This window comes from Fulvia fulva, chromosome 2 (assembly GCF_020509005.1).
Source record: "Fulvia fulva chromosome 2, complete sequence".
In the NCBI taxonomy this organism is placed as follows: Eukaryota; Fungi; Ascomycota; class Dothideomycetes; order Mycosphaerellales; family Mycosphaerellaceae; genus Fulvia; species Fulvia fulva.
In genome coordinates this window covers 3,660,439-3,687,020 of record NC_063013.1, presented here as the reverse complement: position 1 = coordinate 3,687,020, position 26,582 = coordinate 3,660,439, and the positions used below count along the sequence as shown (strand labels likewise).

Genomic DNA, 26,582 nt, shown 5'->3' with positions numbered 1-26,582 from the left:
ACACGAATACTAGCTACCCCTACGGCTATCGCTCCTAGAACGTACGGTACGTACTCCTCGTCTATCCGAGGTAGTTACTAGGAAGGGGGGAGTGGATAGTAAAGGCGAGGAACCGGACGATTAGGGCACTTCTTAACAACGCTAAGGACCTACGGCGTATTACGAACTAGATACTAGAGAAGGGCTAGCTAGAACAGTACCGCCTAGTAGGAGTAGTATAGGAAGAGAGGACACGACGTAGCGCGACGAGACCGGCTAGGAGCGGGGGCTAACGGGGTAGTGACATAGACTACGTACGTTTAGAGGGAAAGCTAAACTAGACAAGGAGTAGTCGGGGGCGGGAAGGGTTTTCACCTATTCGGGTTTCCCTTTGTACATAACAATAGATATATACCTATATAGGCCGGATAGGGTCCTAGAATAGGGGAATGACAAATCTATCTATCTATCTATTTACCGCGTTAAACTATAGGAAGGCCTTTAAGGCTTTAGGGTTAGTTCCTATTAACGCGTAAGTAGTACTTAATCGCCTTAATATACGCCTACGAACCCCGCTAGGACTACCCCCCCCCGCCTTAGGCGATATTATAGTAGTCTTAAACTCTAAGTAATTCGAAGGAGTTTACGTTATAATCTAAGCTTATATACGACGCTATACTAAGTAGCTCTAAAACAGCTTATAATAGCTTCTCTTAGCTTATACAAGGCGGCAAAGTAATACTATAAGAGAATACGCTTCTTAGAGCTCGTAACTCTAAGCTAAAACGACAAGTTAAGACTCTTATAAAGCGCTAATCTTATAAACAAAAGCGTCTCTAGTACGGCGGGGTCTTAGAGTATAGAGTTGGCTCGTCATAGGTAGTCGTCGAGTCGTCAAAGGCTATAGAATAGTTAAAGAAGAGTCGTAGGTCAGAGGGTACGAAAGAGGGCTAGCTAAGTAGACGGCGGTGTAGTAACTACGGTCGGACTAGCTATAACGTACGAACGTACTAGGAAGACAAAGAGAACAATTCTGAATCGAATGAGAGTATTGAGTTCACTAGTTCTCTATTTAATAGTAGTGAAAACGATTAATGAAGAATACGAGTTGGTCGTGCCAAGACAAAATTCCTAGCTCACTAGTGTTCCTAGCTTACTGGTGCTTTACGTTATACTAAGAACATAGTCTGTCTTACTATTGAAGACGCTATTATATAGGTCACTCACTGTAACGGGTCCATCTCGGAGAGATATTGCGTGCGAGGACCCATCATCGTAGCGATAATGCGCGCGAATATCGATTATCGCATAACTCGCATTCTCGCAAGGCAAAACCCTGTAGTGAGCTCCCGACGACATGATTACGAAAGTCTTCATGTGCAGAACTCGTTGTCTCCGCACCCGCTCAGTGAGCTCGTTTTAAGCCAGATCCATGATCCATATTGGAGCTGGTTGACGGCAGTGTTCGTTCAGCAGGCAGTAGTGGAGTACGTCGTAATTCGCCCGTCGCTTCCTAAGCGCTTCTCCATCTCGCTCGTAGGCATTACGTGTCCGAAGTACAGCTGTGCGGGCTCCATGTTCTCGCCACAGCAGATAACAAGCAAGTGCACCAACAAGAGGATGCAAGCGGCTCGTGAAGAGGTAAACTGGCACAGCAACTGCTTACGTCAAGGTCGGTTGTCCACCATCCGGCGCGGCGGTGCATCATTCGCTAGTGTGAACTTACGAGAGTGAGGGTGAAAGTGGATCCAAGCTGTCAGATGACGGTCTCTCGACTCGCTACTCATATTGGTAGCCGCATTGTATTCCACTAGGCTATTTACCTGCGGTAGAATGTCTCTCAATCAGAATGGCTGGTAGGAGTGACCGTCAGGTGCCACCCACAGCTTCTAGACTCGTATGAATCAGCACATCAGTGTGCTGTAAGATCCTTATCCCGCTCTAAGGCATGACTGCCGTCCTCGGCATGCCTGAAAGTAGTCTTCGATGCCCCATTGGGCGGCTTCGTCTGTTGGAAGCTCTCGTCAACGCCAGAGTATGCAAGTCGCTCGAACGCGAAGCAAGAAAATGCATCAAAATGCAGCAGAACATGTACAATGAATGGCAATGATACGCTGCTACGGCATCGGTGCCAATTGAGCCGTGGCTAGGGGGATATGCGCTCGTGTATTCGTTACTCGTAGGCCTCTAAGCCTGTTGCTGAGGCTGTGGGCCTTGTCGGAATGGTATTTGCTGGAACCCGGGCCATTGGTGGATCGGGGTCATCTCTTGAGGCTGGGCGCCATCCAACCAGAGATTTTGTGCAACGTATGGAAGGCGTCCACTGTGTTGTGTAGGCTTGCCAAGTGGTTGATATTGCATCCGATTGAGCTCGACATTGGATGGCCGACCCTGAATCGCAGATGAGGGAGGTGGGTGCAGTAACGTCGAAAAATTCTGTACCGGCCGGTAGGGCGAGTTCCTCTGCTGCAGAAAGTACGATGGTGAAATTTGCGTTGTCGGGTGAAGCACAGTCGCACTTTGGGGCATCGAGCTGTTTGGTGAGGTCGGTCCAGACCCGCCATATGGACTGTGATGCCTTGAGCCATATTGCGACTGGGATTGTGACTGTGTGGCAGCTCCTGCTGGCGCTGGCAGGGTTGGCGCTCGACCAGGAGCAGACGCATTTTGGAAGACCATCGTCATTGCGCGAGCTGGTATGTTCAACGGTGGTAGCTGATGACCTTGGCTCGGAGGTGGGTGCGAATATCCATTGCTGGTTGGCTGTGAAGTCGGTATTGCCAGGCTTGGTAGAGTCAATCGAGAGACCGGCTGCGCTTGGTTATGCTGCGGAGGTAGTGTTGAGTATCGTTGGGGCGAAGTGTAGTCGGCAAATCCACTGGCCATGCGCTTCGCAGGCGGCTCTACAACGTCACTCTCATGGCTACGCTTCCTGCTGCCAGGCGGTAATGAGCCATTGCTTGTGTGAGGGTTGCCCAGAGGAGATGGAGCAGGTGTCGGTCCAAGTTGGCCCGCCGCTGTACTGTAAAGGTGCCTGTTTTGTGGCATATCCTGAGGATATGGAGGCGAAGCTTGATTCGAGACCGGTGGAGAGGGCAAAGCCAGTGGAAGGTGAAGTGATGATGCAGGTGGCAGGACAGGCGCTGGTGGTAGTGGTCTCGATGCTCGATCGAAGAAGGCCGCAAACCTGCCAAGCAGTGACTGCCATCTTGCCCAGTCCTGCTCTGAGGTGAACAAGCAGTACTTCATGTTGCTGAGAAATTCCACCTCCATGATGTGTACCTCTTCAACATTGATCCCAGAGACCTCAGCCCAGGTCTTGTTGGTATAAGTGTTATCGTCCAGGAATTTATTGCCCAGCATCAGCGCGACTGTGAGCAATCTGTACTCACTCCCAGGCTTGCCTTTGACAGACGGATTGAGCTTCTTCAATCTGTAGACGAAAAGAAGAGCCAGCAGAACCACATTTTGAGCAACCATAGTAGTTGAGAGGATCGTTGTCACCCATTTTCGGAAGCCTGTCGTTGGCTTGGCGTCTGTTGAAAGCGGTTTTGTGGGTTGTATAGGTGAGGTCGAGTCTTCTACCTGCTGAAGGATATCCGATGATTCGAACCAGAAAAGGCATGTGATCTGTAGTTTACAACATCAGCTTCAGAACCCTTTGCAGCCAATCTCTTGTGACCTTACCTGAGCTGCGAGCTCTGACAGACTGCCACCGCTGTCGTTCACGGATCGCGGTATCTGAAAGTTCAATGCAATGGCATTTGCGTGTGATGCTCTCCGTGAAGCGGAGTAATCATTGCTGGCTTCGTGGTGCCGCACTGGTGAAGCCCGGCCATTTGTGTGATCTCCAGCAGGTCGGCTGACTTCGGATTTGACCACATCTTGAGATGGGTACGAAGCTACAGGAGCCCTATGCGCTTGCTGAGCAGGCGGGTAGTCACCATAGTGATGCCCATGCTCTTGCTGATAGTAGCTCGGCCGCGCGGATGGGTGTACGCCAGTCATCTCAGGTGGTGGTGTTGGCGGCCTCGCAGCACCCGGGTTTCGAGGTGGAGATGGCCAGCCGTTCCTCGACTGCTCGTAGCTGGCGAAGTTGGATTTCGAGGGTGTGATGTCCTTTTTGGAGACAAGGAACGGGTCTCTGAACCGGATTGCTGTGTCGGCATACATGTGGTGCGGTTGCTGCTGGATGCTTGTCATGAGGAAGCGGTATTGCAAAGTGTGAGGACACGAGCCAGAGCCGTGGTAGTCATGTGGACACTCAGTTGTTGTGCTGCTCAAGCAGGAGCAAGGCAGAGGCCAGAGATGTGAGGTGCGAGGGATGGATGTGAAACCGGCAGTGAGGTGAGGTTGGTAGGCCTGTCCGCAGCGTTGGCCCAGAGTGGCACTGGCACAGGCACAGCCAGAAGGAGGTCCTGTTGCAACTTGCTGGATGGGTCGCGTCCTAGAGGAGTAGTAGTCAGGAAGAGTGCCGGAGGCCGTCAACGGAAGCGGCAACGGCGTCGTTGGTTGTTGATTGCTTCACGCAAGGGCGGCGGCAGCGAGATGCAGAGGCATGTGCGCTTCAGAGGTACGACGGGAATGCCACAGGCTGCGAGGAGATGTCGTTAGTGTGCATCCACCGCACCAGCGCCAACAACCGCACGGAGCGACTGACGACTGACTGCTGCTGATGAGGCAGGCGGCAGGATCGCTGTGGCAGCAGTGAAGAGGAGCGCGCCGGTGCATGATGCTAGCGTCAGTGGTCAAGGTCTAGGTTAGTACATAGTGTATGGAGCAAATAGCCATGCGATCATGGCGTCGGCGCACGAAGCAAGTGACACGCTTGGGTACGGTTTGGGGGAGAAGGCACGCTGCTGCGAGGCCCAGCTGCGAGACCAAGTAAAGGACGATCGGGACGTCAGTGCTCGCCCAGCACGGACGCGAAGGTAATACGGTAGCTGCTGAGTCGATGCTCCGCCCAGCAGCGGCAGCGGCAGTCTTGCGACAGGGAGTGGAGTGCAGAAGGGCCAGGCCACAGGCGAAGCAACCTTTGGTCACTGGTGCGTGGTGCGTGGTGCGTGGATGCCGCTGGGCGCCGGCACCTGGCTCCAGCGGGCTCCATCCAACAATATTGTCCAGTCAGTGTCAGCGGCAGTGCGGGTCGCCGCTCCCACTCCCAAGACTCCAGGCCGGGCAACAGGCCTGCGCTGCTGCTCACGAAAGTGAAAGTGCGAGAGAGGAAGGGAAGAGCATGCTCCACTCGCGACGACCGGCCAGTAGCTGCCGTTCCAGTCGTAGTGCTGGATATAGAGCCATCCATGGCCAAATGCGCCGTCAACGGTGCCCACAACCTGGTCCCGCGCGAATAGCAAAGCAGCAGGAGCAAAGATGGGAGGGTGCACAGCAAGGCTGTTCTCCCTTTCACAATTCTCATCACTGCGCGGTCAAGCTTCCGAGCGCAGGGCCCGCGACCGTGGACGCGCCGTAAAGCAAAGTGAATCAGTGATGGCTTTCGGCCACGGTTCTTGAGAGGCTGATCCCAACAGATTGCACCCAGCGGCGATACACTGATGTAAGAAAGCTACAACTTACAAGGGCACAAGGGAAGAGTCTGAAGAGACGACACCAGAGCCCATCGCGGACTCATGCCACACCAGCGCCAGGTCCTAAACGAGCCCTCACACATGACGCACACGTCGACATCTGCACATCGTCCCACCATTATATCCCATACCTGGCCACTGCTGCCACTCAGCACGCCGAGCACGCAAAACTGCAAACACGCTCTGCATCGTCCCAGCTTCTGCACAGCTGCCGCTAGTCGTGCTCCGCCGCCGCGGGTCGTGACTGGCAGTCTGGCAGACTGGCACTGAAACTTCTGCTCGTTGTCTCGCACTTTAGTAGTACCAGTGGCGGGCGCTGGGCGCGCTGCTCACCATCGTACTCCGTTGCTATGCTCACCGCGGTAGACCAGCCGGTCTCCTGTAAAGCTTGATCCGCACGCGCTGCGGCTCGCCAACAGCAGAGCAAAGTATCGTGGAAGCGTGCAGCAGGCGGCATCATCGCAGACGAGCGTCAGGAGGCGACATCATCATGTTCCCGGCGCGCCGCAGCAAAGAATATCTGGCTTTCTAACATGACCAGCTACATGATTGGCCAACACCCAGACATGCAGTGGAGTTTCCATCCTTCATGCACCTAGGGCTGCCATCTTGAAGCGGCTAGACTGCCTTTCAGAGTCAAGTGCGTGCAGAATGTTCGAAACCTGAGCGCGAGCCCCTCTCTTTGGCCCGGCTATCTCCCAAATGCGTCTATGTATTCCTCACGAACAACGTGCTCGTCAGGAGTCCACCGTGACCGCCAATCATCACTCGCCTTAGCGTGCACACCCATCATCAAACGACATTTTCCGGTGGAGCATACTATGAAAGGACGGGCAAAAGCGTGCAAAGACACGCCACCCGGCACGATGGACTGTCGATGCGAATGTGCCTCGTATCATTTATTTACTAGTCGTCGTGACTTCCCAGCTCGTAGCTCCGAGGCTTCGGAAGCGACAAGAATGGTCCTGGTGCAGCCACAGCGATGTTTCCTGACCAGCAGGCGTCTCATTCCACGAACGCCGAGCCTGGAAGCGTCTCTTCATTTGCCTGCGCCTGCATCGGCACGCTGCGCATCTGACACAGGATCTAGTACCACCGCCAGCAAATAACCAACCCACGCAATTAATGTCGTGTCGGTGATCATTGGCGAGCTTGCGCGGAGTGTCTGAGCAGCAAGGCGGGACCACACCTGTCTGACCGCAAGCCGCCATGATTAGCACCTGCATGTCGCCTTCACCTCCTGCTGAATGGTCACGACTTGGTGTCTATGCAGTCCAAAGGTTCAATAGCAGCCTATCAGATCCAGACCAATCAAAGCTGGCCAAGTCTAGATTTGAGGGAACATCCCGCACACAGCACACTTCGATGCCTCTCCTGTGTTCCCGACACCGATCCTTGTGTTACGGATGCGATCGATCCAGCTCCTAGAAATGCTCATCACAACGCTCAATACCCGACGCGTGAGAGTTGCAGTGGCGCATGTCTCAGGCTCACGGCTGATGATGGGGCGAGCAAAAGCAAACCCTGCATTCCGTACACTTTATGGTGTGGACGCATCACGGCACAACTGATCAGCAAGCTGGTGAAATTGTCGGCAGGGTGATTGCGAAGCATGTACACCCTGTGACACGAGGCCCCAACCCACCGCGTATGACATGTGCAGAGCCTTGCAACAAGAATTAGCAGCATGTGAAGTACCGTCGACCGGCGGCGTGCCTTGGACACGCATCCAAAGCCAGTGTTTGTATGAGTGACCAAGGAAAGTGCACGCATAGGGGAGTCTCACAACTCGCTAGCCGTAGAATGCCCAGCGAATCCAGAAGTCATCATGCCAGCGACGGCACGGTCATATTGCCCCGTTCAGCTACTGTTGGCTCGCTACCATGATGCCCGCCTGGTGAAAGCAACAAGCTGGATAGCACGGCTTGCGTGGTGAGATTTTGGATTGCGCCGTGGTAGACTAGATTGGCGATCGTTGCTCGCATGTTGAAATTTCTTATCGACATGCCGTTTACGTGGGCAGCACGAAAGTTCACGATAGAGAGCAGTGGAGGCGTTGAACGGTTGAAGATGGGCGCCCAGACAGGCTAAACCGCATACACGTAGCGGGCTAGCAGCAGGTCACTTTTCTGTGGTGGTCGAGGTCATACCGGCTGGGCCGCACGTATCGAAACAACGCCGCTGGACCAGTCTTGGCTGTCGGACCGCTCGTCTACTCCTCGTGCCGCCGCACAGCTCCTCTCATGCTGCCCCATCGTGTCATCATCAGCAGCGCTGCCTGCATGCATAACTGCTCGACAAGAGGTAGAGCCGCGATGGACGAGGATGCTGGCCATTTCGACGGGCTTGCGGTCTGTGTGAGTCTTCTGGTGCCCGCCATAGCACACCAGTGGAGCTGCGACTCATGATGGTGAGGAGAAGGCGACGCATTGTATTCGTCAGCGATAGTCGTTTCCGGAGCCCGTTGTTGCTGCTACCACTCATGTTCCAAAGTACATTACTCCGAGACCACATTTCATAATCCAATGATTGGTGCCACACAGCAAGGTTCACTGCTAGCCGTCCAATCCTCGCTGTCGAACATGCACTCAGCCGGGAAGATGCGATCTCGTCTTGCTGCATGTCGTTGTTGCCCGCGATCTCCTGGCTGTGAGACCGAGATGAGCGTTGCATCGTCAGATGAAGACCGGAGGCAATAGATGATGCCGCTAATTCGTCGTTTCCCACGCGCACGCAGTCATGCCGTGGCGCAGTCTTAGCACACCGTTTTGCTGCTAGCATCTATGGGACGAGCGTGTGACAGGCGGGACCAGGGCTTTCCCACTCGCATCTGCAGCATCCTCCAACAACAAAGGTTTCGCATGTCATCCCTCGTCCCGACGGGCCAGAAGGCCTGCCAGACTGTGGCTAGCTGTGTCGTCTTCGGGCGTTTCGCTTCGTGGTCCGTCATCCTTACGCGGACCACGATAGACTTGCGATTCCTGGCCGATAGACCGCGAAGCACCACCATCTTCTCGAAAGTGGAAACGTGGAAACCTTCCTGCCGGACATGTCTCACGGCTGCGTAGCGACACTCCAAGGTAGTGACCACGACCACACACGATCTCACAACAAGTCATCTCCTCGCAACCTAAAACAGCAGATTCGTGGCCTGGCGTCTGCCTCCCCTCGATAGCATCGAATGAGCGGTCAACTGCAAATGCCACACTTGGACGCCAGCCACAAGTCTATTCATGATCCCCCGTGTTGCTGTGGCCGACAGCCTTTGTCCGTCACCTGCAGATGGATTAAGGTGCAGGCGACTAAAGGACAGCCGATGCTGTCTGCCACTCATCTCGCTCACTTTTGGGCTCCCCGAACCTATCCAGACTCCAGAGGAAGGTGCAACGACGACTGCAGTGTCATCTAGCTTGTTCACCGGCCGCACCTCATCAGCACCAAAGTACCACAGTATTTTGTGCCGGTGATTACATATTGCATCACTCGCGGATATCACATGTGTTGATCACCGCCAACATTATCGTCTCAAAGCCCATCTACCCATATTACTCCCAGCCACGCAACGCATACGTGGAACAACATATTGCAAGGCTCCCAGCACCATTCCAGGAACTTGCTAAGCACACCCAGCACCTCGCCACTGCGGCAGATGCAAGCTCCCACCAGTACAGTACTCACGCTGATCGCGAATCCTCCCTGAGCCATCACTCGTTATGGTTTCATCCAGTGACTTTCAGCGGACGGCGGCAAACTTTGCCAGTGACTTTTCATGCTGGATAGTCCTCGGTCGATCAGGGATGCAAGACGAGCGTGGCACCCAAGCTCGACGGATCTGGAAGCATATTGCGGCCATGTCGCCTTCCGTGGCCTTCCTTCCTTCACAACTCCGCTACTCCACCACACCCTCGTGTATGACTTGGTACATATCCAATCTCAGCAGCATGAACTCGTGAGCCTGCAGTCCAACAAAGTTTGCGTTGCTTGTCTTCGCGAAACTCAATCTCGCGAGCTGCCACCTGGACCTGTTTCGATCGCATCAGCTGCGCTTCGGCGCTGGTGCTTACTCTGCTCTGGCGAGCTCCCTTATGGCGGGACCAACAGCGGCACAACACTGACTTCAAGGATCCACGATCTGTTCCCACGATGGAGCTAGCTGCTGGTGACATTCCTGGTGGCCACGGAGACCGAGGAAAAGCTCATCAGTGATGCAGGAACCGCAGACTTATTGATGCTACGTACTGTGAGCCGCGACCGGTCACGATCGAATGAATGCTGCCTGCCACCTTGCCATCCCCCTCAGCACTCCCATTGCCCGCAACAGTATTACCACCGGCTGTTGAAGGGAGTGATATGAGCGCAAGGCTTGCTCCTTGCCGCCTTGCCACGCCTACAAGGATAAGGTGGCCTTGATGTGGGCATGACTTCTTCTCCGATTCGAACACCAAACCATGAACTGGCTTCGCTGTACCCAGCGGCTCGATCGAAATAGCTCTGTTGCGAAGTTGTAAACAGCAGACGATACCTTCGCGGACTTCTGGCCCAGGAGATGAAGGTCGAATATGCAATTTCCTGTTGCTCACCCTTGATTTAAACGACCGGATGGGGGACTATAGGTTCGAAATGTACAGACACAGGCCAGTCCCAGGCAATATACTTGGCCGCCATTCGAGTTCATCCATGAAGAGCTTGCGGATGACTTGTCATGTTAGGGTGAGAAGAATGGACTCCACATTATCATTGAGGCAACGCTTCCCTTGGCTACGTCCACAATTGTCCCTTCGTTTGGTCTCGCAGGGAACTTAATGACAAATTTCAGCACTCGTTATTGACATTGTTGAAGTCCGGGGCGAACCTAGCATAGAACGTTGAGGCCTTTGCACTAATATGCGACCGGAAGCTTCGCTATCAAAATTATCTTCCTTGGAACGTTGCGGATGCACTTCGCACCGACATCTCCAGCCTCAGGTAGACATTCCTTGTTAATCTGGAAGATCACGCGACGCTACCCATACAGTCTTTATGGGCTGGCCACCTGCAAATTGAGATTATTACAGCTCAGAGAAGCACCTTCCCCTATTGCCAGCGGCAGAAGATTGCTTCCTCAAAGCCACAGCGAGTTCGCACTTGTGGACAGTCGGCTTTGGTTATCGTCGATGGATTTACGATGCTCTGACGATGCGACCTCACCGGTGCAAATTGGCGGAGAAGGAAGCGCGTTGCTCAGCACAGCGTACACTCGCGAGAACCACAGCATGCCCATCCGGTCTTCGAGTCATGGAGCAGCATACCACTCCGTTGTGTGCTCCATGAGCCAGACTCTCCCAGCTTGTGCGAGAAATCCAACGTCACCTGAGCCCTCGGCCGATAGTGCTCCCATAGCCCCCATGGCCTGGAAAAGGCGATTTCCATGCATCGTGAGGGAGGCACGCTCTGCACTGTCGAACATGAAGAAGGTGAGTTCGAAGGGTAAGAGATCACATTCGCCTACACAAACGATATTCTCGCGGCAGGTTTGTGCCTATTGTACTTGCCACGACTCCTTGTGCAACTCTAAACGAGGATCAGAACGGTAAGTCTGGATGCATTTCATCGTCAGGGGCTATTCAGGATGGTAGCTCAGCTCTCAGTGAACATGTACACTGCGTGGCAACCCTGGACACCTTGTTAGCTCCTGGGCTCAGGGCCACTCGTTTCGTCTTTCGACAGTATTTCGCCGCAGGGTGAAGACCAGTGCGATGCATCCTTGCGCACCAGGAGATGCCTCTATGCGCTGCAGGAGCGTCGTGGATATCGTAGCAATGGTATGGTCCCAGTACTAGCCACTACATTTCAGCAGTGCCATTCTATGTGTCCAGAGAGCTAGATATGCTGTAATGATCGTAAATGTCGGTGGAAGAACCTCGAAGTTGATCAATGTCACACTCCCGCGGAGATTTCGTGCACGTGCGCTCTTGACGGTATCACGTGCACCAGCCAGACCATCCATCTCGAAGCGAGCATGAAGCATTGCAACGCATTGCATCCACGATGCCTCCACGACTACAGCTCCTCCGACGCGCCGTCGTCACTATACCGACTGCGCAAACATACCAACCCATCGCGCCGTTCCTATACCCCTTCCTGAGCCAACAGCGCTCCGCATCAATCTTGTCCTCCTTGTCGGATAATAAGGGCGCTTACAACAAGAAGATCAAGCGCGGTCGAGGACCCGCAAGCGGCAAGGGAAAAACATCTGGTCGTGGCCACAAAGGTCAAAAGCAGCATGGCAAAGTGCCAGCGGGATTCAATGGTGGTCAGACACCAGACTGGGTGGTGTCCGGAAAGAGAGGTTTTGAGAACCAGTGAGCATACAGCACATGTGCGCTCTCTTTCGCTATGATGCTGACATGTGCAAGCTTCTCCGTGGATATGACCAAGGTCAATCTGAATCGAATACAATACTGGATCGACAAGGGCCGCTTGGACCCAACACAGCCCATCACACTGAAGGAATTGAACGCTTCACGGTGTACACATGGTATCAAGGATGGCATCAAGCTGCTGGCGCGTGGGAAAGAGGAGCTTACGACGCCCATCAACATCGTAGTCTCCCGCGCATCGGCTGAGGCTATCAATGCGGTCGAACAGCTTGGCGGCACGGTCACCACGCGATACTACACCAACTTCGCCATTCAGAAGATACTGAGGGGAGAGATGGACCCAGTACACAGTCTTCAGTCACACATAACAAAGTCCGCAGGGTCATCTGAAGGTGCTGAGGAGGCAGCAGAAGCGATGGAGCAAGAACGATTACAGTATCGGTACAGGTTACCAGATCCTACTAGCAGAAAAGCCCTGGAGTATTACCGCGACTCTGCACACAGAGGTTACCTGAGCCACATGGTAGAGGAGGGCCATGGGCCAAGTTTGTACTTCAAGACCCCCGGTATGAGTAAGTCGAGCGGCAAGAAGGCATCGGGCGGGAAGCAGAAGACGTCAGCACAGAAATCGGAGAACAGGCTGTGGTAGAAAGCTTTGCGCTTTGTATAGTGACGAGAATCATCTTCACGAACGATGTCGTGTTACATCTGGGGCCTGTCTCGGAAATGCTTAAAAGTCGCAACATGGCACGGCGTACGGTGGCCTATCACCACGAGTGGCAGTGCTTTTCTGTCGATAAGGACGGGGCCGGCTAGTGCGGGTGCGTTCCCAACAAACACCATCGACATTCCGCCAAAAATTTCGCCATCGCAGAAAACGCATCAAAGCGACGACCAGATCGACTCATCGAACAAGCACATGTAGCTATGTACATATTCACATGAACATAGTTTGGAATTCTCGGTTAGCCTTTTGAGCTTCGACAAGGATCGCGATGGCTTCCTCGCCCGCACCTCACTCCGTTCCCGGACCGCATGCCATTGACAACAACGCACACGAGAACACAACACTGGAGGATGATACGCTTGAGAAGCCCAACACATTCAGGAAACGAGCGGGATCGTTCTCAACAGCAAGACTTCTTGGGCCAGTGGTGAAAGATCATGGCGACCTGCCGCTACTGGCATGTTGTTTCGTGACTGGACTCGTAGACGCAGCAGCATTCTCGAATTGGGGTGGGTGATTCAGCACTACATCCGAAGGCTCTACTAACCCTTCACTTCCCCAGGTGTTTTCGTTGGTATGCAGACCGGTAATACTGTGATGCTGGGTCTGTCAACAGCGGGTCTTCCAGCTAATCCTCATGCTTGGCTCACAACACTGGTGTCCATCGCCTCTTTCCTCCTGGGAGCCTTCCTGACATTTCGTGTATCGAATTTGATCGCACCGAAAGGACCGACCACGAATCGCCTCTGGGCCGGCTCTCTCTTCCTCCTACAGGGCATCTGCATTCTCGTAGCAGCAGCGCTTGCCACTCCGCATGGCCTCATTCCTCAAAATCCAGGCTCGACTGGGCGCAATGTCCGGGAACCGGAGTGGGTCCTGGAAGACGTCCGCATAGTCTCTCTCCTGCCGCCTCTAGCATTTCAGTCTGGTATGCAGATCGCTACATCGAAACTGCTTGGGTTCAACGAGCTGCCCGTGAATGTTTTGACATCGACATACTGCGATATCATGGGCGACTTCAAGCTACTGGCTCTGAACAACGTCCGAGGGAATCGAAGAGTGGCCGCTGCAGTCCTGCTCTTGATAGGCGCAATCAGTAGTGGGTGGCTTATGCGGAGCTCTGCTGGACTCAAAGGTGTCCTTTGGATCTCTTGCGGCATTAAGATCTTGACTGGAGTGGGCATGTGGCTCTTCTTGCCTGCTGCAGACGGAGCCACACTGCCTTGAGCAGACCGCGCCCGCGATAGCTTTCCGTACGATGATTGTTGTCAATCTAGAGCTAAGATGTCCTGCCGGAGGACGTTTTTTTACCGCTCAGAGGCACCAGTGACTGTCAGGCCGATCAAGCCGACTTCGTGCCCCAGGTCATACCGCCATCACGTGCTCGTTTGGGTGGCGCAACATCAGACTGCCAGCGCACTAGTCTTGCATAAGACTACAAGCGAAGTGAGCAGCTTGAAGATGGTCTGAATCTGGTTAAGGGGCCATCTCTTTTGTTCATAGCCCCTGGAGCAAGGACGGCAAGGCTATGGCAATCAGTGGTGCTCTCAGGTAGATCCCGTGGGCATAGCCACAGTCCTAATGGTTCAAGCGTAATCCGTCTCCATTGTAGCTCTTGAACCGATTGCTAGTATGCATTGACGGCAGGACGATCCATGGAATGTCGATAATGAGGACTGCCTACCAGGCGTCAGACCAGATCCATCGCGCTTGACCGTGACGCGGGCGACTTGTGAAAGACGTACCAAGGACTTGCTGGGCAGCACCGGGCTCTGATCAGCTGCTGTGGTGTTGTGTACCTGCCGCGTACGGTTATGCATTGTCTTGGATGTATCGAAGAGGTACCGTAGCCTCACCATCATCAACTCTCATACCCGTGTCGTCCTCGGCACAAATGCATCACCAAAGCCATCAGCTTGCACGATGGTTTGATGTTATTTGCGCACCATACGACATCCGACGACTTCACTGTCCGTACGAGCCTCGCCGTCCAAACGAGCATCACCCTGAGAGCACCACTTCCTAGAACCAAAGCGACATTCAGCCGCACTGGTAGACAGTCTATGTCTCATCTAGTCTGGGCAGCCTAGGAGATACAACATAAAAGCATACTGCAATGCCTCTCCTGTCACCACGCTGGGTACGTGAAAGATCCTCTCCACAACCATGAAACTCATCAGCGTGCTTGGAGCCACTCTGGCCTAATTCACCCATTTGGCATATGGCTGGGTACGAATGGCCCAAACCTTCATGTCAATCACAGTGAAATGCTGACCGTCACCAGAATTGCATACCTGACGCCAAGGGCGGAGACGGATATTGTGAACCCAACGACGGGGAAAGGCTCCAGGGCTACGAAGACCAATGGTGTTCTCAGGTACGTGTTTGACACATCTCGGACACCATATGCTAACCATCAACCTCCACCAGGACCATCCTTGCAAAGTGAGAGACAACGGCTGCTATCCCAATGCCATGCGCGATTCTACAGGGTTGACAGAATGGAGGGCGAATTGTAGTTAGACGTACATGTAGTCCACTTTCATCGACGTCAACATGGAGTCATTCAACCACTCTTCCACGCTATACACGCGTTCAGCTCACGACCGGCGTGCAAAAGGCTCTCAAATGTTTGCCCCCAAAATGCGGCAAAAAGCAATCCCTCCACTTCAAATCTTCCTCCCTCGTACCATCGAGCTTCACATCGAAACGTCGGAAAAGCGTCGCGAAAGCAAAGTACAGCTCGCTCATCGCTAGATTCTGACCCAGACATGCTCGGGGACCTTTGGAGAAGGCGACGAGCCATTTCTCGAGTAAGGCTGAGTTTGGTTGGAGCCAGCGGTCTGGGTCAAAATGCGTGGGGGTTGGAAAGACTTCCGCCGAGTTGTGAACGAAACCGATGCTCTGCCCGACAATGGTGCCGCCTGGAATATGCTTGCCGCTGATGGTTGCGCCGGTAGGTGGAACGATGCGTGGTAGCGGCGCTGCGACGCTCGGGGCGATGCGGAGGCTTTCTTTGATGACGGCGGTAAGGTATGGCAGTTTCTCTAGATCCTCTGCATCGGGGATGACTTTCGGGTCTGGCCAGGCAGCGCGAAGCTCCTCTTTCAACTTCCTCAGAATCTCCTCATTCTGCAATATCCGATACGTCCCCAGCACGAAGGTATTAGCACTCGAGTCCACCGCCCCGAAGAACAACGCCAACGCCTCTTCGAACAGACTCCCCGGCTCAGGCACACCAGTGACCTTATTAGCCTCCGGATCCAGTAGGCGATGATACACAATCTCATGACTCGTCTTCTGCAGCGTGTCAGGAGTCCTCACCACCTCCTGCACCTGCGTCCACATCATGGCCATCAAATCCACGCGCCCACCTTGCACGGGATTCGTCAATTTCGCCAACCACCCGGGCATGGCAAACACCATCTTCCTCACAAGCTCAAAATGCCTAAACACCACAAACCCCTCCAAACTAGCATCCATCGCCACGACCATGGGATCCTTGAAATCGGGCACTTCGGTGGCGTGGGTATCTTTCGCGAAGCAGTACTGCATAATCGTATCCATCGTGAAACATTTCAAGCCGAAATGAAGATCGGAGCTCTTGCCTTTGGCGTTCTCGGCCGTGAAGGCTGAGCAGAGGCGGTCGATATTCTTCTTCACGAGGCCTTGGAGGTCGAGGGCTGCGCATTTGGAGAAGAGGGGGGCCAGGACGTCTTTGCGTTGTTTTGCTTCGCGGTAGGTTAGGAAGCCGAAGGAGCTGCGGTCTTCGCCGAAGGAGTGGTAGACGGTTTCTTCTTTGTCCCATTTGTTGGAGGGGCTGTAGATTTCGTGGTAGGCGGTGGGGCGGGCGAAATGGAGCTGTCGATAGATTGTATTAGTGCTGAAGGCCGTACGATGAAGTGAGTGCTTGCGAAATGTAGTGCATACCTCATTTGGGCCAACCCTCACAACATCTCCGTGTTTCGCGTGCAACTCCCTCAACAAGTCACTCCTATTCCGCCCCTTGAACACTTCCTGCCAGCACATGTACCATCCTGTGGCAACATCTGGAGGTCCGGGAAACTTGGCTAAAGGATGAAGGAAGAAGTTGTAAAAGATGGTCCAAACTTTCTGAGCGAGGAAGGCGAGGAGCAGGCCGCCGACGAGAGTCACGGTCGTGCCCGCCATTTGGGCCTTCTCGAGATCCGACGTGTTCAAGACGTTCGATATCGTGCCAATGCGTGCTTATATATTGTTCCGGCTTGTATGGGTCGGGGCGAGGGGCAATATGCAGTAGCGTATCTCGCGTGCATTGGTGGGAGACCTTGCGATAGAAGTGGTGATTCAGGTCAGCTAGCTGGAGCATTGCTGCTGTCTCTGGGTTGCAGGGAAATCATTGGATTTGAAGAAAGAGCTCTTTCACCACATCGACCTCGCTTCCACTCGTTCCGATATGTATCCCAGTGCCGCCCTGGTCCATGCTGGCGATGGCAGCCGGTCCTGACTCAATCCAGGTTGAAGCTGTGGGATGACCTTCACCATGGATGATAAGCTACCTGGTGATGATCAGTGAACTTGCATTTGCGACAATCGCAATTGTGGAGTGGGTCAGCAAAAAGTTCTGGATACACGTCCGAGGAACACCTGGCGAACGACAACTCGATACTTTATCACGCTTTCCATCCCCTGTAGGGTAGCCCTTCGTCGTTGTTATGAACAAACCTGCATGCATGAAAACATGACTGCAACGCCCATCAGGCCGTGTCGTGGTGAATCCAGATCCCATTCGCCTCGCTAATTCTCATGCCATCCATGCTCCGAATCCAGGTTATGCAGTGTCCCTTCGCCATGCACTAATTTTGCCAATCCAAATCATGTATGTACCATATCATTATATCAAGCGTGCCCGCTCAAAAACATCCATCAGACTTCGTTTCGTGGTGCCATTGTTACCGGTTGGCGTGAAATTGAGATTACCAACGTTACACCAATCCGTACCGCTGACCTTAATCGGCAGGCACGACAAGTACTTGCACCAGGAGCAACCATTCTTCCAAACGTAAAAGTTCTTCAGCAAGAGGATGAACGCGATGAGAACTGCAATCAGCGCAGCAGCCCTCACAAGCCACCACGCCCACCATACACCGCGGCGGTCCTTGAAGAAGCCGAGCGGATTCTCGATGAAGCTTCGTACGCCTTCACTTCGCGTCTCTTCGTTTCGAGGGATGTAAGTGTAGTCAGGCGGGACGTGCGAAGTTCGCCGTGCCACCGCGTGTGGTGATCGCAGGAGACAAATGCCAAGCACCAGTCCCATCAAGAACCCACCGATATGGGAGAAGTTGTCCAGTCCAGGAAGCAAGCCAAGCACGAATGCGATGATGACATCCACAAGGATGAACATGAGATCTTTGATTGGACTCTTCCGTTCTCGCCAGTGGTATAGTAGATCCAGAAGAGTGAGGGCCAGTATGCCGAACAAACTGCCAGAACACCCAGTCGAAGCGATTCCAGTGGCTGCAAAGTTACCTCCCAGGACAAATCCGAATATGCCCGATGCAAAGTAGAGAACGGCAAATCGTATGCTGCCGATTTGTAGCTCCACATCGCGACCCAGTGTCATCTGTAGTAGCAGGTTGAAACCAATGTGGATGATCCCCGCGTGCAAGAAGATGGGCACAATGAAGCGCCACCATTGGTCAGGCTCGGGCTTCTGGTCGAGACTGCCATTGACGACGGGATTCCGATCTGCGCTAAAGCCGCAAAGATCAGAGAGCTGACAGGAGACACTATCCCCGGTCGTCGCAGTCGCATTGGGGCACGGCCACGAGATGGCTAGGCTGCTGTTCTGTACGTTGGCCATGTTGTGCATGCAAGGCTGGTACCTCGCTCCCATGTTGATCAGCACATACGGCGAAGGTCCAATCATAGGATTGAACGATGGCTTGATCTCGATTGGGGATCCTGTCAACACTCCTGCATCTATGTTTAGCCTGAACGACTTCTTACTTGTATGATATGCTCTTACCATTCCTGATGATCTCCGCGACGAAGACCACCAGCTGTACAAACGTCAAGACAAAGCACACCCATGTGATCTTGCCCTTGAAGCAGCCCTGCTTGACAGGGTCTTGTCTGCGCCTCTGCTTACGCGGATCCGCATCTCTCACAAAAGGATCGTCTTGCTCGTGAGGCAGTATGGGAGAGACGGTGTGTGTCGAGTCGTGCTTGGGCTTTCTGCCATTTAGGGGAATGGCATGACCGTCATCAAATGGATCCGCGTCATCGTGTATGCGCCCACTCGCGCCTGAATATGACTGCGCCGGCGCCTGGTGGTAGGAAGGTCGTGATGCTCGGTCGTCGAAGGGTGATTGCGGCGGCAAGGGTGGTAGTGGAGTGTCGTGGTAGGGGTTGGCATGCGGATATGAGTTTGCGTTGGTGTTGTAGTAGTCGTTGGCAGCCATGCTGCGAGAGGATGGTGTGTTATGCGTCAAGCTGTCTGGTAGGCTTTCCGATTGCCACAGAGCTGGTATCGTGCTGTCGCTGTGCGCAGAGGACTCGAGGATTCGTGGCTAAAGTGTATGTTCAGGGTAGACGGATGTTCTGTATACAAGAGGTTTGCTGTATCGTCGTGGCTGTACCTCATGCAAGTAGTGGGTAGCCTCGTGTGTTTGCTTGCGTGTACCCCCCGGTCGTCAGGCAAGAAAGATGGACCCGGAAACGAGTGTGACGTCGGCACACGCTCACGCTCACTCAGACGGTGCTACTACAGGAATCGAAGCGAAGGTGGGTGTGTCTGAGAGAAGTGCGGCACGGCGCAGGGTGGAGAGTCGAGGCACAGAGATTGTGTTGGACAAGGCAACAAATGCGTTTGCGATGATATTATACAAGGCTCGAGGCTGCACCTCGCAAGAAATTAAGAATAGCAATGCAGTACTGCAGTAAATAGTGTGAAGGTGGCTGTGGAGCGTCGATCCTTGCCCATTGGCAGGGGTCGGCCTCGCGTGCTTTCGTGGCTGAAAGAAATGTCGCCCGTGAACAATGAACGGGTGGATCCACTAGATGATATCTATGTACGCATCGCATCCATGGCACACTGAATACCGCCATGCTCTCGCTTCTCGTTGCTGTCACCTTGTTCACGTCAAGGTCCTTGATGGGCAAGGAACCTCAACTTCTACAAGCCCCGGCAAGCGCCACTTGGCTGAGCGTAAGCCATTCATAGCATGGACCAAGCAGACGCGTCCCGCTGCGCTTCTGATCGAAGAAGCTGTTGCAGAGGCGTCGCATTGCACGAGGAGACACTAATGTATATGAGCATTCAACACCTTCACGTAAGAGGACATTTACCACCATGAATCCATGTACAGAATGTACGAGACTGGCTGCCAGTCCCAATGCATGCGATGTGTGATGTGTAGGCATTGGAGCCCTGCATCCAAGTCAGTATGCTCCAAATGATTTTGTAGGAGCTCGTCCCGTGCCACCAATGCGATACTTTTCACCTTGCTCGTCTCTCTTCTCGCCCCGCATCCAAGAGATGAGCGTGAAGCCCCCGAGCAGGAACCACTCGCTTTTGTTGAGAAGCAATGCACACTGCCCCATACATGTGCTCTGCTCCGCCCCATCCGCCCAATCGCCCGCTCTGCATTCAAGACCAAGTACTCGCTCTGTCCGATGCTCTGCTGCTCGCACGTCCTCTCCAAGCCTGGCTGCCGCCGCGCTGTCCGTATGTATGACTATGTCGTGGCCCGGCAGTGCTTACCTTCTACACCTGCGCGGCCTTTGGGAAGTTCATGTGGTAGACTGCATCGACCACGTACTGAGCGGTGATCATGCGTCCGCCGAACCACCGGCCGTTGAGACCTCGAATAGCGTTCTCGCCGCCCTGGACACGGTCAAATTTGATGTAGATTTCGCCATCGTTGTTGTCGAGTGCAAGGCCGATGTGAACGACCTTGCCATACTTCTCGTCACATTCGCCCTTGACGTCTTCCTTGAGCTCGTCTTGCCAGTTCGGGTCAGTCTCTCTGTAAATTGATTAGTAAGTGACGTCGATATCAGCAAGTTCGAGGCGGTACTCACGTGTTCTGGTCGTACATGTTCTTCAAGAGCACACAGCGGGTAGCAGTGGGCTGTTCGACAACAGCCTTCTTAACCTGTTGAGTCTTTGGAGCCATTTTCTGCTCTGGTTCGTCAGTACGCGCCAGCTTACGCATGAGCGCATCACGACTGTAGTTGCTGAAGTTGACACCACCGACGTCAGTATCGTCGAGTGCACTAGCACCGCCAGTCTTGTCGACGTCACGAGCCGTCGTTCGGTCGAAGTTGCCTGTACCACCAGCGTGAGCACCGCGGCCACCCATCCCGGAGAAGGATGACCCCTGAGTGTTGGCTTGCCCGCCTCCAAATCGCTGCAGGAGAGACTGCGTGGACTCTGGGGTGAACTTATCGTTACCGAGCCCAACACGAATTGGACGACCAGCGAGCTCGAAGCCATTCATCTTCTCGAGAGCCTCCTTGGCCTGAGTTGGGTCGATGAACTGAACGAAGCCATATCCTTTCGAGCGTCCAGCCTCTTCCTTTTGCAGTTGTACGAACTCGAGTTCGCCAAATGGCTCAAAGACGTTCTTCAGGTCGTCCTCGGTGATGGAGAAGTGGATATTGCCAACATAAAGGCGGTGGAAGGGAATGCCGTTCGACTGGGTAGCGGTACCCTCGGTGGTGCGCGCTTGGCGGTTCTTTTCTGCTTCGGTGAGCTGTGCAATGATAGGAATGCCCAGTAGCTTCTGCCCGGTAAGTGCAATAGCCTTTTGTACAGACTCCTCTTCTTTGAACTCAACGTATCCTACACTGTGGGAGGATTAGCGCATGCAAAACAACACGAAGCTGATTTTGAGGCTTACCCTTTAGAGCGTCCACTGACACGATCTTTCACGATTTGTGCATCCACCACGGATCCAGCCTGCTCAAAGAAGTCCTTAAGCTCACGAGATCGGAGACGAGCAGCAAGTTGCTGCACAAAAACGGTACGCCTGTCGCGCTCATCATCAGTTGGCTCAGTTGGTTTGCCGCCTTGTGGAGAACGACGGGAATCGCGATCACCACGCTCACCACGTCCACCACCACCACGACGATCACGGTCATCGCGTCCACCACGATCCCGACCAGAGCCGCGGTCTCTGCTACGTGGTCGGTCGTCACGACGACGATCTCCTTTGGGGCGGTAATGAAAGTCATCATCGCGATCGACTGAGGATCTCGCTCCAGGACGGTAGTAGTCATCTCGGCGGTCCCGGTGTCCACGACGGCTATCTGGCCTTGGTGAGCGACTTCTACGCTTGCTGCGCACACTTCCATTAGCACTTTCCTTGTCACTGCCGCCGTTCGCTTCATCCTCGCGGGATCGCCGGGCGCGGCGCTCGTCGTTCTCTTCCCGCTCGTTCGTATACCTGTCTTTCGAGGACCAATCACGCCGGGTTTCGTCGTCGGGCTTGCTTGTGCGTGGTGAGTCGAGGTCGGCAGGGCGGTCCAGTCGACGCGGATCGCGGCTTGATTTGAGCTCAGGCTCTGGTGTTGTCTCGGCCATGACCTGATCGCCGCCGCCATCTGTGCCGAGTTGTGCCTGTCTGAGCCTGTCTTTTGCCTTCTTTTCCTCGCGCTCGAGAAGGTCGGCGATGTCTAGTGGTGCGGCCATCTTGACAATTCGTCGGTGTTTGCTAATTCAGTTGATGTTGTTTCTGGTGAAATGGTGTCGCCGGAACGCGCTGCTGGTCGAAATATGCAGGCGGAAGGGCCAGCTGCAGGAGGCTGTGATCGTGTGAGTTTTGCCGGCAGAAACACCTGAACGGGAGAAGTAAGGTCGAAATCTGTTCACTTGCGATGCTGCGTAGACGTCAATTCACTTGCCACCGAGCGCTATCAGTGTGTTTGGCAGCGGTGTTGCGACGAGCGCGAGGTGATAGTGAGGGAGGGAAGTGATGGAGGAAGAATTTTACAAGGCGGAAGTGCGGAGACAGCTGATGCACGTGACGAGTCCCTCAAACCGCTCAGTACATGTAGAATACATAAATGTCATAGTGAATGCCGACCGTCGATGTCATGAGGCTGCTACCGTCTCAGGATGCTATCGTCGCGATACAGACGTATCAGAAGTTTCGCCGCATCCTCAACACTCAAGCCCACCTCCAACTCGATGCTCTCCGGCTCACGACCCAAGCCCTCGCCAACGCGCCGCCGTAGAGCTGCATCATCTGCCGCAGCTTCGGTCTGACTAAGTGCAGTTGAGCGGAAGGAAACTGCATAGACTGCGTCTCGTGCCCTGGGGCGTGGCACAGTCTGGTCCAGCATCGGTGAATCAGAGAAAGCCTTCGCACCATCGTTCGACATCGCCGCCATACCTTGGCCCATGTTGTATAGTAGCGCCCCGATCGGGAATGATCTTCGAGAGGTAGTGTCGGTCGTCTTCTGCCAATTCTCGTTGATGGCTGTCGGATCCTGCAGTGCTGTGTCGACCCGAGTCTTTGCCGTGTCCTTCGATGCGCCCGCAACTCGCTCGCCCTGGCTACCGCGCCTCGCCTTCGTTGTGGTCGATCTTGGAGTTGCGGTATCAGACGACTCCCGGCGCTTGCTCTTTCCACCTGATATGCCCAACATTGGAGTATCAACTCGCGCCTTTGCAGTGGCTTTCCGAGTCGCGGTGTCGCGCACAGCACTCGTCCCGTTGCTGTCTGCCTCATTGACTGTTGATGATAGACCAGCCTCCGATGCCGCCGCACTGCCCACGCTTCTCTCCCTAGTGATTGGCTTCTTCTTCGAGGTTCCCTTGATTCCGTTCATCCTCTCCTGACATCCAGTCTCGATCCTCATCCTGTCGAGCGCCGCTTGCACCTCAGCGCGCGATACCTCGTTGTCCCCCGACACGATGTTCAAGGCGCGGTTCATTCTCGAGTGCACTTTCTTCTTGTCGACTATCATCCCACCTAGCGCATTGATCCCCTCGACAATCTCATCTGCTGTGTAGGTGCCGCTGACCTGCACGAGGGTGGCGCCTTGCAATTCGTGCCATCCTTGTGAGATCAGATCGTCGGCGGAAGTAGTGATGTCGGTGTAGTGGTCCAAGGGGTGTTCTGGCGTTGCCATGATCACAAGGGGATTCGTGTGTTGTGTTTTGTTGTTTGAGCTGGAAGTTGCAATGGTCTGAAGTTGCGCGTATGGGCTTTTGTAAGTGTGGCGTGTGAACGCGAAGTGAGGTGAGGGATCCGCCGTTACTAGTGAATGGCATGTGAAGCACGACTAAACCTCAGTGCAAGGCAGCCATATGACTTTGCCCATGAACCCGGTATGCTCTAGCAATCACCAGGACTGCAATCACTTAGTTTCGCTACAGATACTGTTCAACGCTCAATGTGCTTACAATGTGAGAGCTTGCATGAGGCACTCGGAAGTAAGTTAACTAGACTTTCCAGTCAATCGCTTCCCTTCACCAACATCATCATCGTCTTCGTCGTCTGAGAACTTGTCCTCATCGCCCACAGCGAAGATCGTCTCACCATCTAATGATTCGCGCGGCAGAGGCGCGGGCTTTGTCGGTATGGGTGCCGGCAGAGGCGATGCATCTCTGTTAGCAGATGATGTTGCTCTCGGTGCATCATACGGAGGAGGCTTCGATTCGCCAGGCCCACCAAGTTCGAGGTCATCATCAATGTCCATCGAGTCCCTGATCGATGCAATCTCAAAGCCGTCGTCGTCTTGCGCGATCTATAGCGTGATGTCAGCATGTATTTTATGCAGCCGGAAGTGGTCCCTCGTACCTCGTCAGACATTGCGAACCTTCTGTTGTTCGCTGTTGGCCGCCACACGTAGGCAACAAAGGCCACATCGAAAAAGGCGACTAGGTTGAGCCACCCATCAAGGATAAACCACCTGGATTGCCAGTGATTTGGCACAAAGTCGGTTGCGCTCTGCCCTGCGAACGTCCAGCTGTTGACAAAGAAGAAGATGAAGATGACGATGATACTGGTCAAGATGCACCACCATAGCTTGCGGTACATGCCGGCCTTGATCGTTTGCTTCCGCTCGGTGAGGTCCTTCATTGTGTAGTTCAGGCTGTTAAGTGTCCAGATGTAGAAGGCTGTCAGAGTGCCAGCCAGTGGCAGAACCACCAGCAGTACCAGAGGTCCAGCATTTTCTGGTGTGACTGAAAGCGATGCAATGGCATAAATGACGCCAAAGACGAAGTGCGTGATGGCCAGGGCTCGCACATACCACATCGTCTTGCCAAGAGTGTGCTTCACGACACCATATCCCATGCAAACAATAAGCAGCAGGAAGAATGAAAAGCTGTTCCTCGCAGCACTCAAAACGGAGGTCACAACCAAAAGCGCTTTGGCTCCTGCATTGAGGCCGTGTCGGTTCTGGAAGTCGTAGAAGAGCCATGTCATGAACATCTCAATGACCAGGAACACCAAGATGGCGGTGATGTAGTTCTGCACAGCAAGAATGTCGGATCGATGCATCCAGTACAGCACTCCCCAACCCATGGCCATGAAGGCGTAGACGATTGTGACAGCCGCATAGAACGGCAGCTTAGCAATCTGTGCTGCTGGGAGCTCGCCGAAAGCATTCCTGAACTCCACAACACCAACGTATGATTCCACGCTGTATGCAGCTGTGCTGACACAGTAGTAACCAGTCCTCTTGACAGCGTAGTTGACGGCGCCTGGATCCTTGAGATGAATGGCCTCGGAGCGTATGAGGGATTTTGATGATTGGGTAGCGTTCTTGGCAAGGATGAAACCTCCAAGATCGTCGTCGCCGCAAAGTCCTTCCGCCTTCGCGGCTTCATCGCAGAGGTACAGTTGCTGCTGAAAGTCAGCACTTATGCCAACGTCTGACTTTCCACTGATCTTACCTCTTGCTGCGGATCATTGGCATCAATTCTGCCGATCAAAGGTCTGTCCTGCCACTCAAATACAACCAAGCTGACAATTGGGTCCTGGCCTTCGGGTATATTGTCCGGCTTCACGAACTTGACGAGGATGAACGGATCGACCTCGCCTCCCCAAGACTTCTTCGAGTACATGCCGGAGCATACTTGTCGGTTCGCGTCTTTCTGGTCCTGTCGCGCATCTCAGCATGTGTCTACCGCATGGCCCCTCGCACAACCTACGATCTGCATCTCGGCAGCCTGAGCGCCTAGCAGCTGCCATAGCAGCAGGACTGCCACTCTCACCCACCCCTTCATCATGTACGTGTCCTTGCTCTTATCAATATGCTGGACTGTTTCCGGGAAAGGTTGTCGTAGGTGTCAATGTGGACAACAATGCCCAGATGCGCCGAGTGGTGTTAGGTCAGCTTGCGCGGCAGGGAGGACCAGCAGTTGGAAGAGGCACTTCCGAGGATGCCGACTGCTTTCCCGGGCATACACAATCCGTGTTCAAGGATTCACAATCGATAGTTCATCTTTACAACATCGGCGATCAGCACACGATCCGCGAATGTGCAGGCTACTGAGCGCGAAAGCACATGATCGAGAGAGCTGACACCCTGACACGAAACGTTCTGGCCATCTCCAGCAAGAACTGTGGCGCTTCCTCCTCGAAATTGCAACACTCAGCCACACGATGATGCTGATCTGCATGATCTGTCGCAAGTCAATTCGCTGCGTCGACAAGAAGCTTGGAGACAAGACGGTCGCTCGTCTGATCACGCATCGTTGTCGTTGCACGCAATATAAGTTATCGACCACTGCTCGCACCTGCCGTCTCTAATCCAGACGACCACTTGTCCTTGTTTGGAGCAGCCGCCCTTTGCCAGTGTTAGGCGCTCAGCGTCAACAGCGAAACCGCGTTTCAGCATCTGCAAGCTACATACCAATCGATCCAGAATTGCTATTGTCGGCATTCTTCACTGCAGCAACTCTGCAATAAATACGTTTGCTGGCCGCCC

General features: G+C 53.9%; 8 protein-coding genes across 8 annotated transcripts; 2 read left to right on the top strand and 6 right to left on the bottom strand.

The window, feature by feature from the left end:
• Positions 1–2,166: 2,166 nt before the first annotated feature.
• On the bottom strand, positions 2,167–4,182 carry CLAFUR5_03148 (uncharacterized protein; the record flags this gene model as incomplete). Its single annotated transcript, XM_047902296.1, has 2 exons — positions 2,167–3,609; positions 3,667–4,182. 2 exons carry the CDS (start codon positions 4,180–4,182, stop codon positions 2,167–2,169), a joined length of 1,959 nt encoding a protein of 652 aa, XP_047758953.1.
• Positions 4,183–11,594: 7,412 nt separating this feature from the next.
• CLAFUR5_03147 (54S ribosomal protein L10, mitochondrial) lies at positions 11,595–12,575 on the top strand (the record flags this gene model as incomplete). Its single annotated transcript, XM_047902295.1, has 2 exons — positions 11,595–11,908; positions 11,963–12,575. 2 exons carry the CDS (start codon positions 11,595–11,597, stop codon positions 12,573–12,575), a joined length of 927 nt encoding a protein of 308 aa, XP_047758960.1.
• Positions 12,576–12,921: 346 nt separating this feature from the next.
• On the top strand, positions 12,922–13,880 carry CLAFUR5_03146 (uncharacterized protein; the record flags this gene model as incomplete). Its single annotated transcript, XM_047902294.1, has 2 exons — positions 12,922–13,162; positions 13,216–13,880. The coding sequence occupies 2 exons, from the start codon at positions 12,922–12,924 to the stop codon at positions 13,878–13,880; spliced, it is 906 nt and encodes a 301-aa protein (XP_047758959.1).
• Positions 13,881–15,248: 1,368 nt separating this feature from the next.
• Positions 15,249–16,823, bottom strand: CLAFUR5_03145 (Cytochrome P450 monooxygenase yanH; the record flags this gene model as incomplete). Its single annotated transcript, XM_047902293.1, has 2 exons — positions 15,249–16,514; positions 16,584–16,823. 2 exons carry the CDS (start codon positions 16,821–16,823, stop codon positions 15,249–15,251), a joined length of 1,506 nt encoding a protein of 501 aa, XP_047758962.1.
• A 703-nt stretch (positions 16,824–17,526) lies between these two features.
• Positions 17,527–19,096, bottom strand: CLAFUR5_03144 (uncharacterized protein; the record flags this gene model as incomplete). The annotated part of the gene is made up of 2 exons (XM_047902292.1): positions 17,527–18,608; positions 18,661–19,096. 2 exons carry the CDS (start codon positions 19,094–19,096, stop codon positions 17,527–17,529), a joined length of 1,518 nt encoding a protein of 505 aa, XP_047758961.1.
• Positions 19,097–20,400: 1,304 nt separating this feature from the next.
• CLAFUR5_03143 (RNA-binding protein rsd1) lies at positions 20,401–22,329 on the bottom strand (the record flags this gene model as incomplete). The annotated part of the gene is made up of 3 exons (XM_047902291.1): positions 20,401–20,662; positions 20,718–21,485; positions 21,539–22,329. The coding sequence occupies 3 exons, from the start codon at positions 22,327–22,329 to the stop codon at positions 20,401–20,403; spliced, it is 1,821 nt and encodes a 606-aa protein (XP_047758956.1).
• A 413-nt stretch (positions 22,330–22,742) lies between these two features.
• Positions 22,743–23,774, bottom strand: CLAFUR5_03142 (uncharacterized protein; the record flags this gene model as incomplete). Its single annotated transcript, XM_047902290.1, has 1 exon — positions 22,743–23,774. The coding sequence occupies one exon, from the start codon at positions 23,772–23,774 to the stop codon at positions 22,743–22,745; it is 1,032 nt and encodes a 343-aa protein (XP_047758955.1).
• Positions 23,775–24,083: 309 nt separating this feature from the next.
• On the bottom strand, positions 24,084–25,878 carry CLAFUR5_03141 (Membrane protein PTM1; the record flags this gene model as incomplete). Its single annotated transcript, XM_047902289.1, has 4 exons — positions 24,084–24,392; positions 24,446–25,495; positions 25,546–25,752; positions 25,804–25,878. 4 exons carry the CDS (start codon positions 25,876–25,878, stop codon positions 24,084–24,086), a joined length of 1,641 nt encoding a protein of 546 aa, XP_047758958.1.
• Positions 25,879–26,582: the final 704 nt, after the last annotated feature.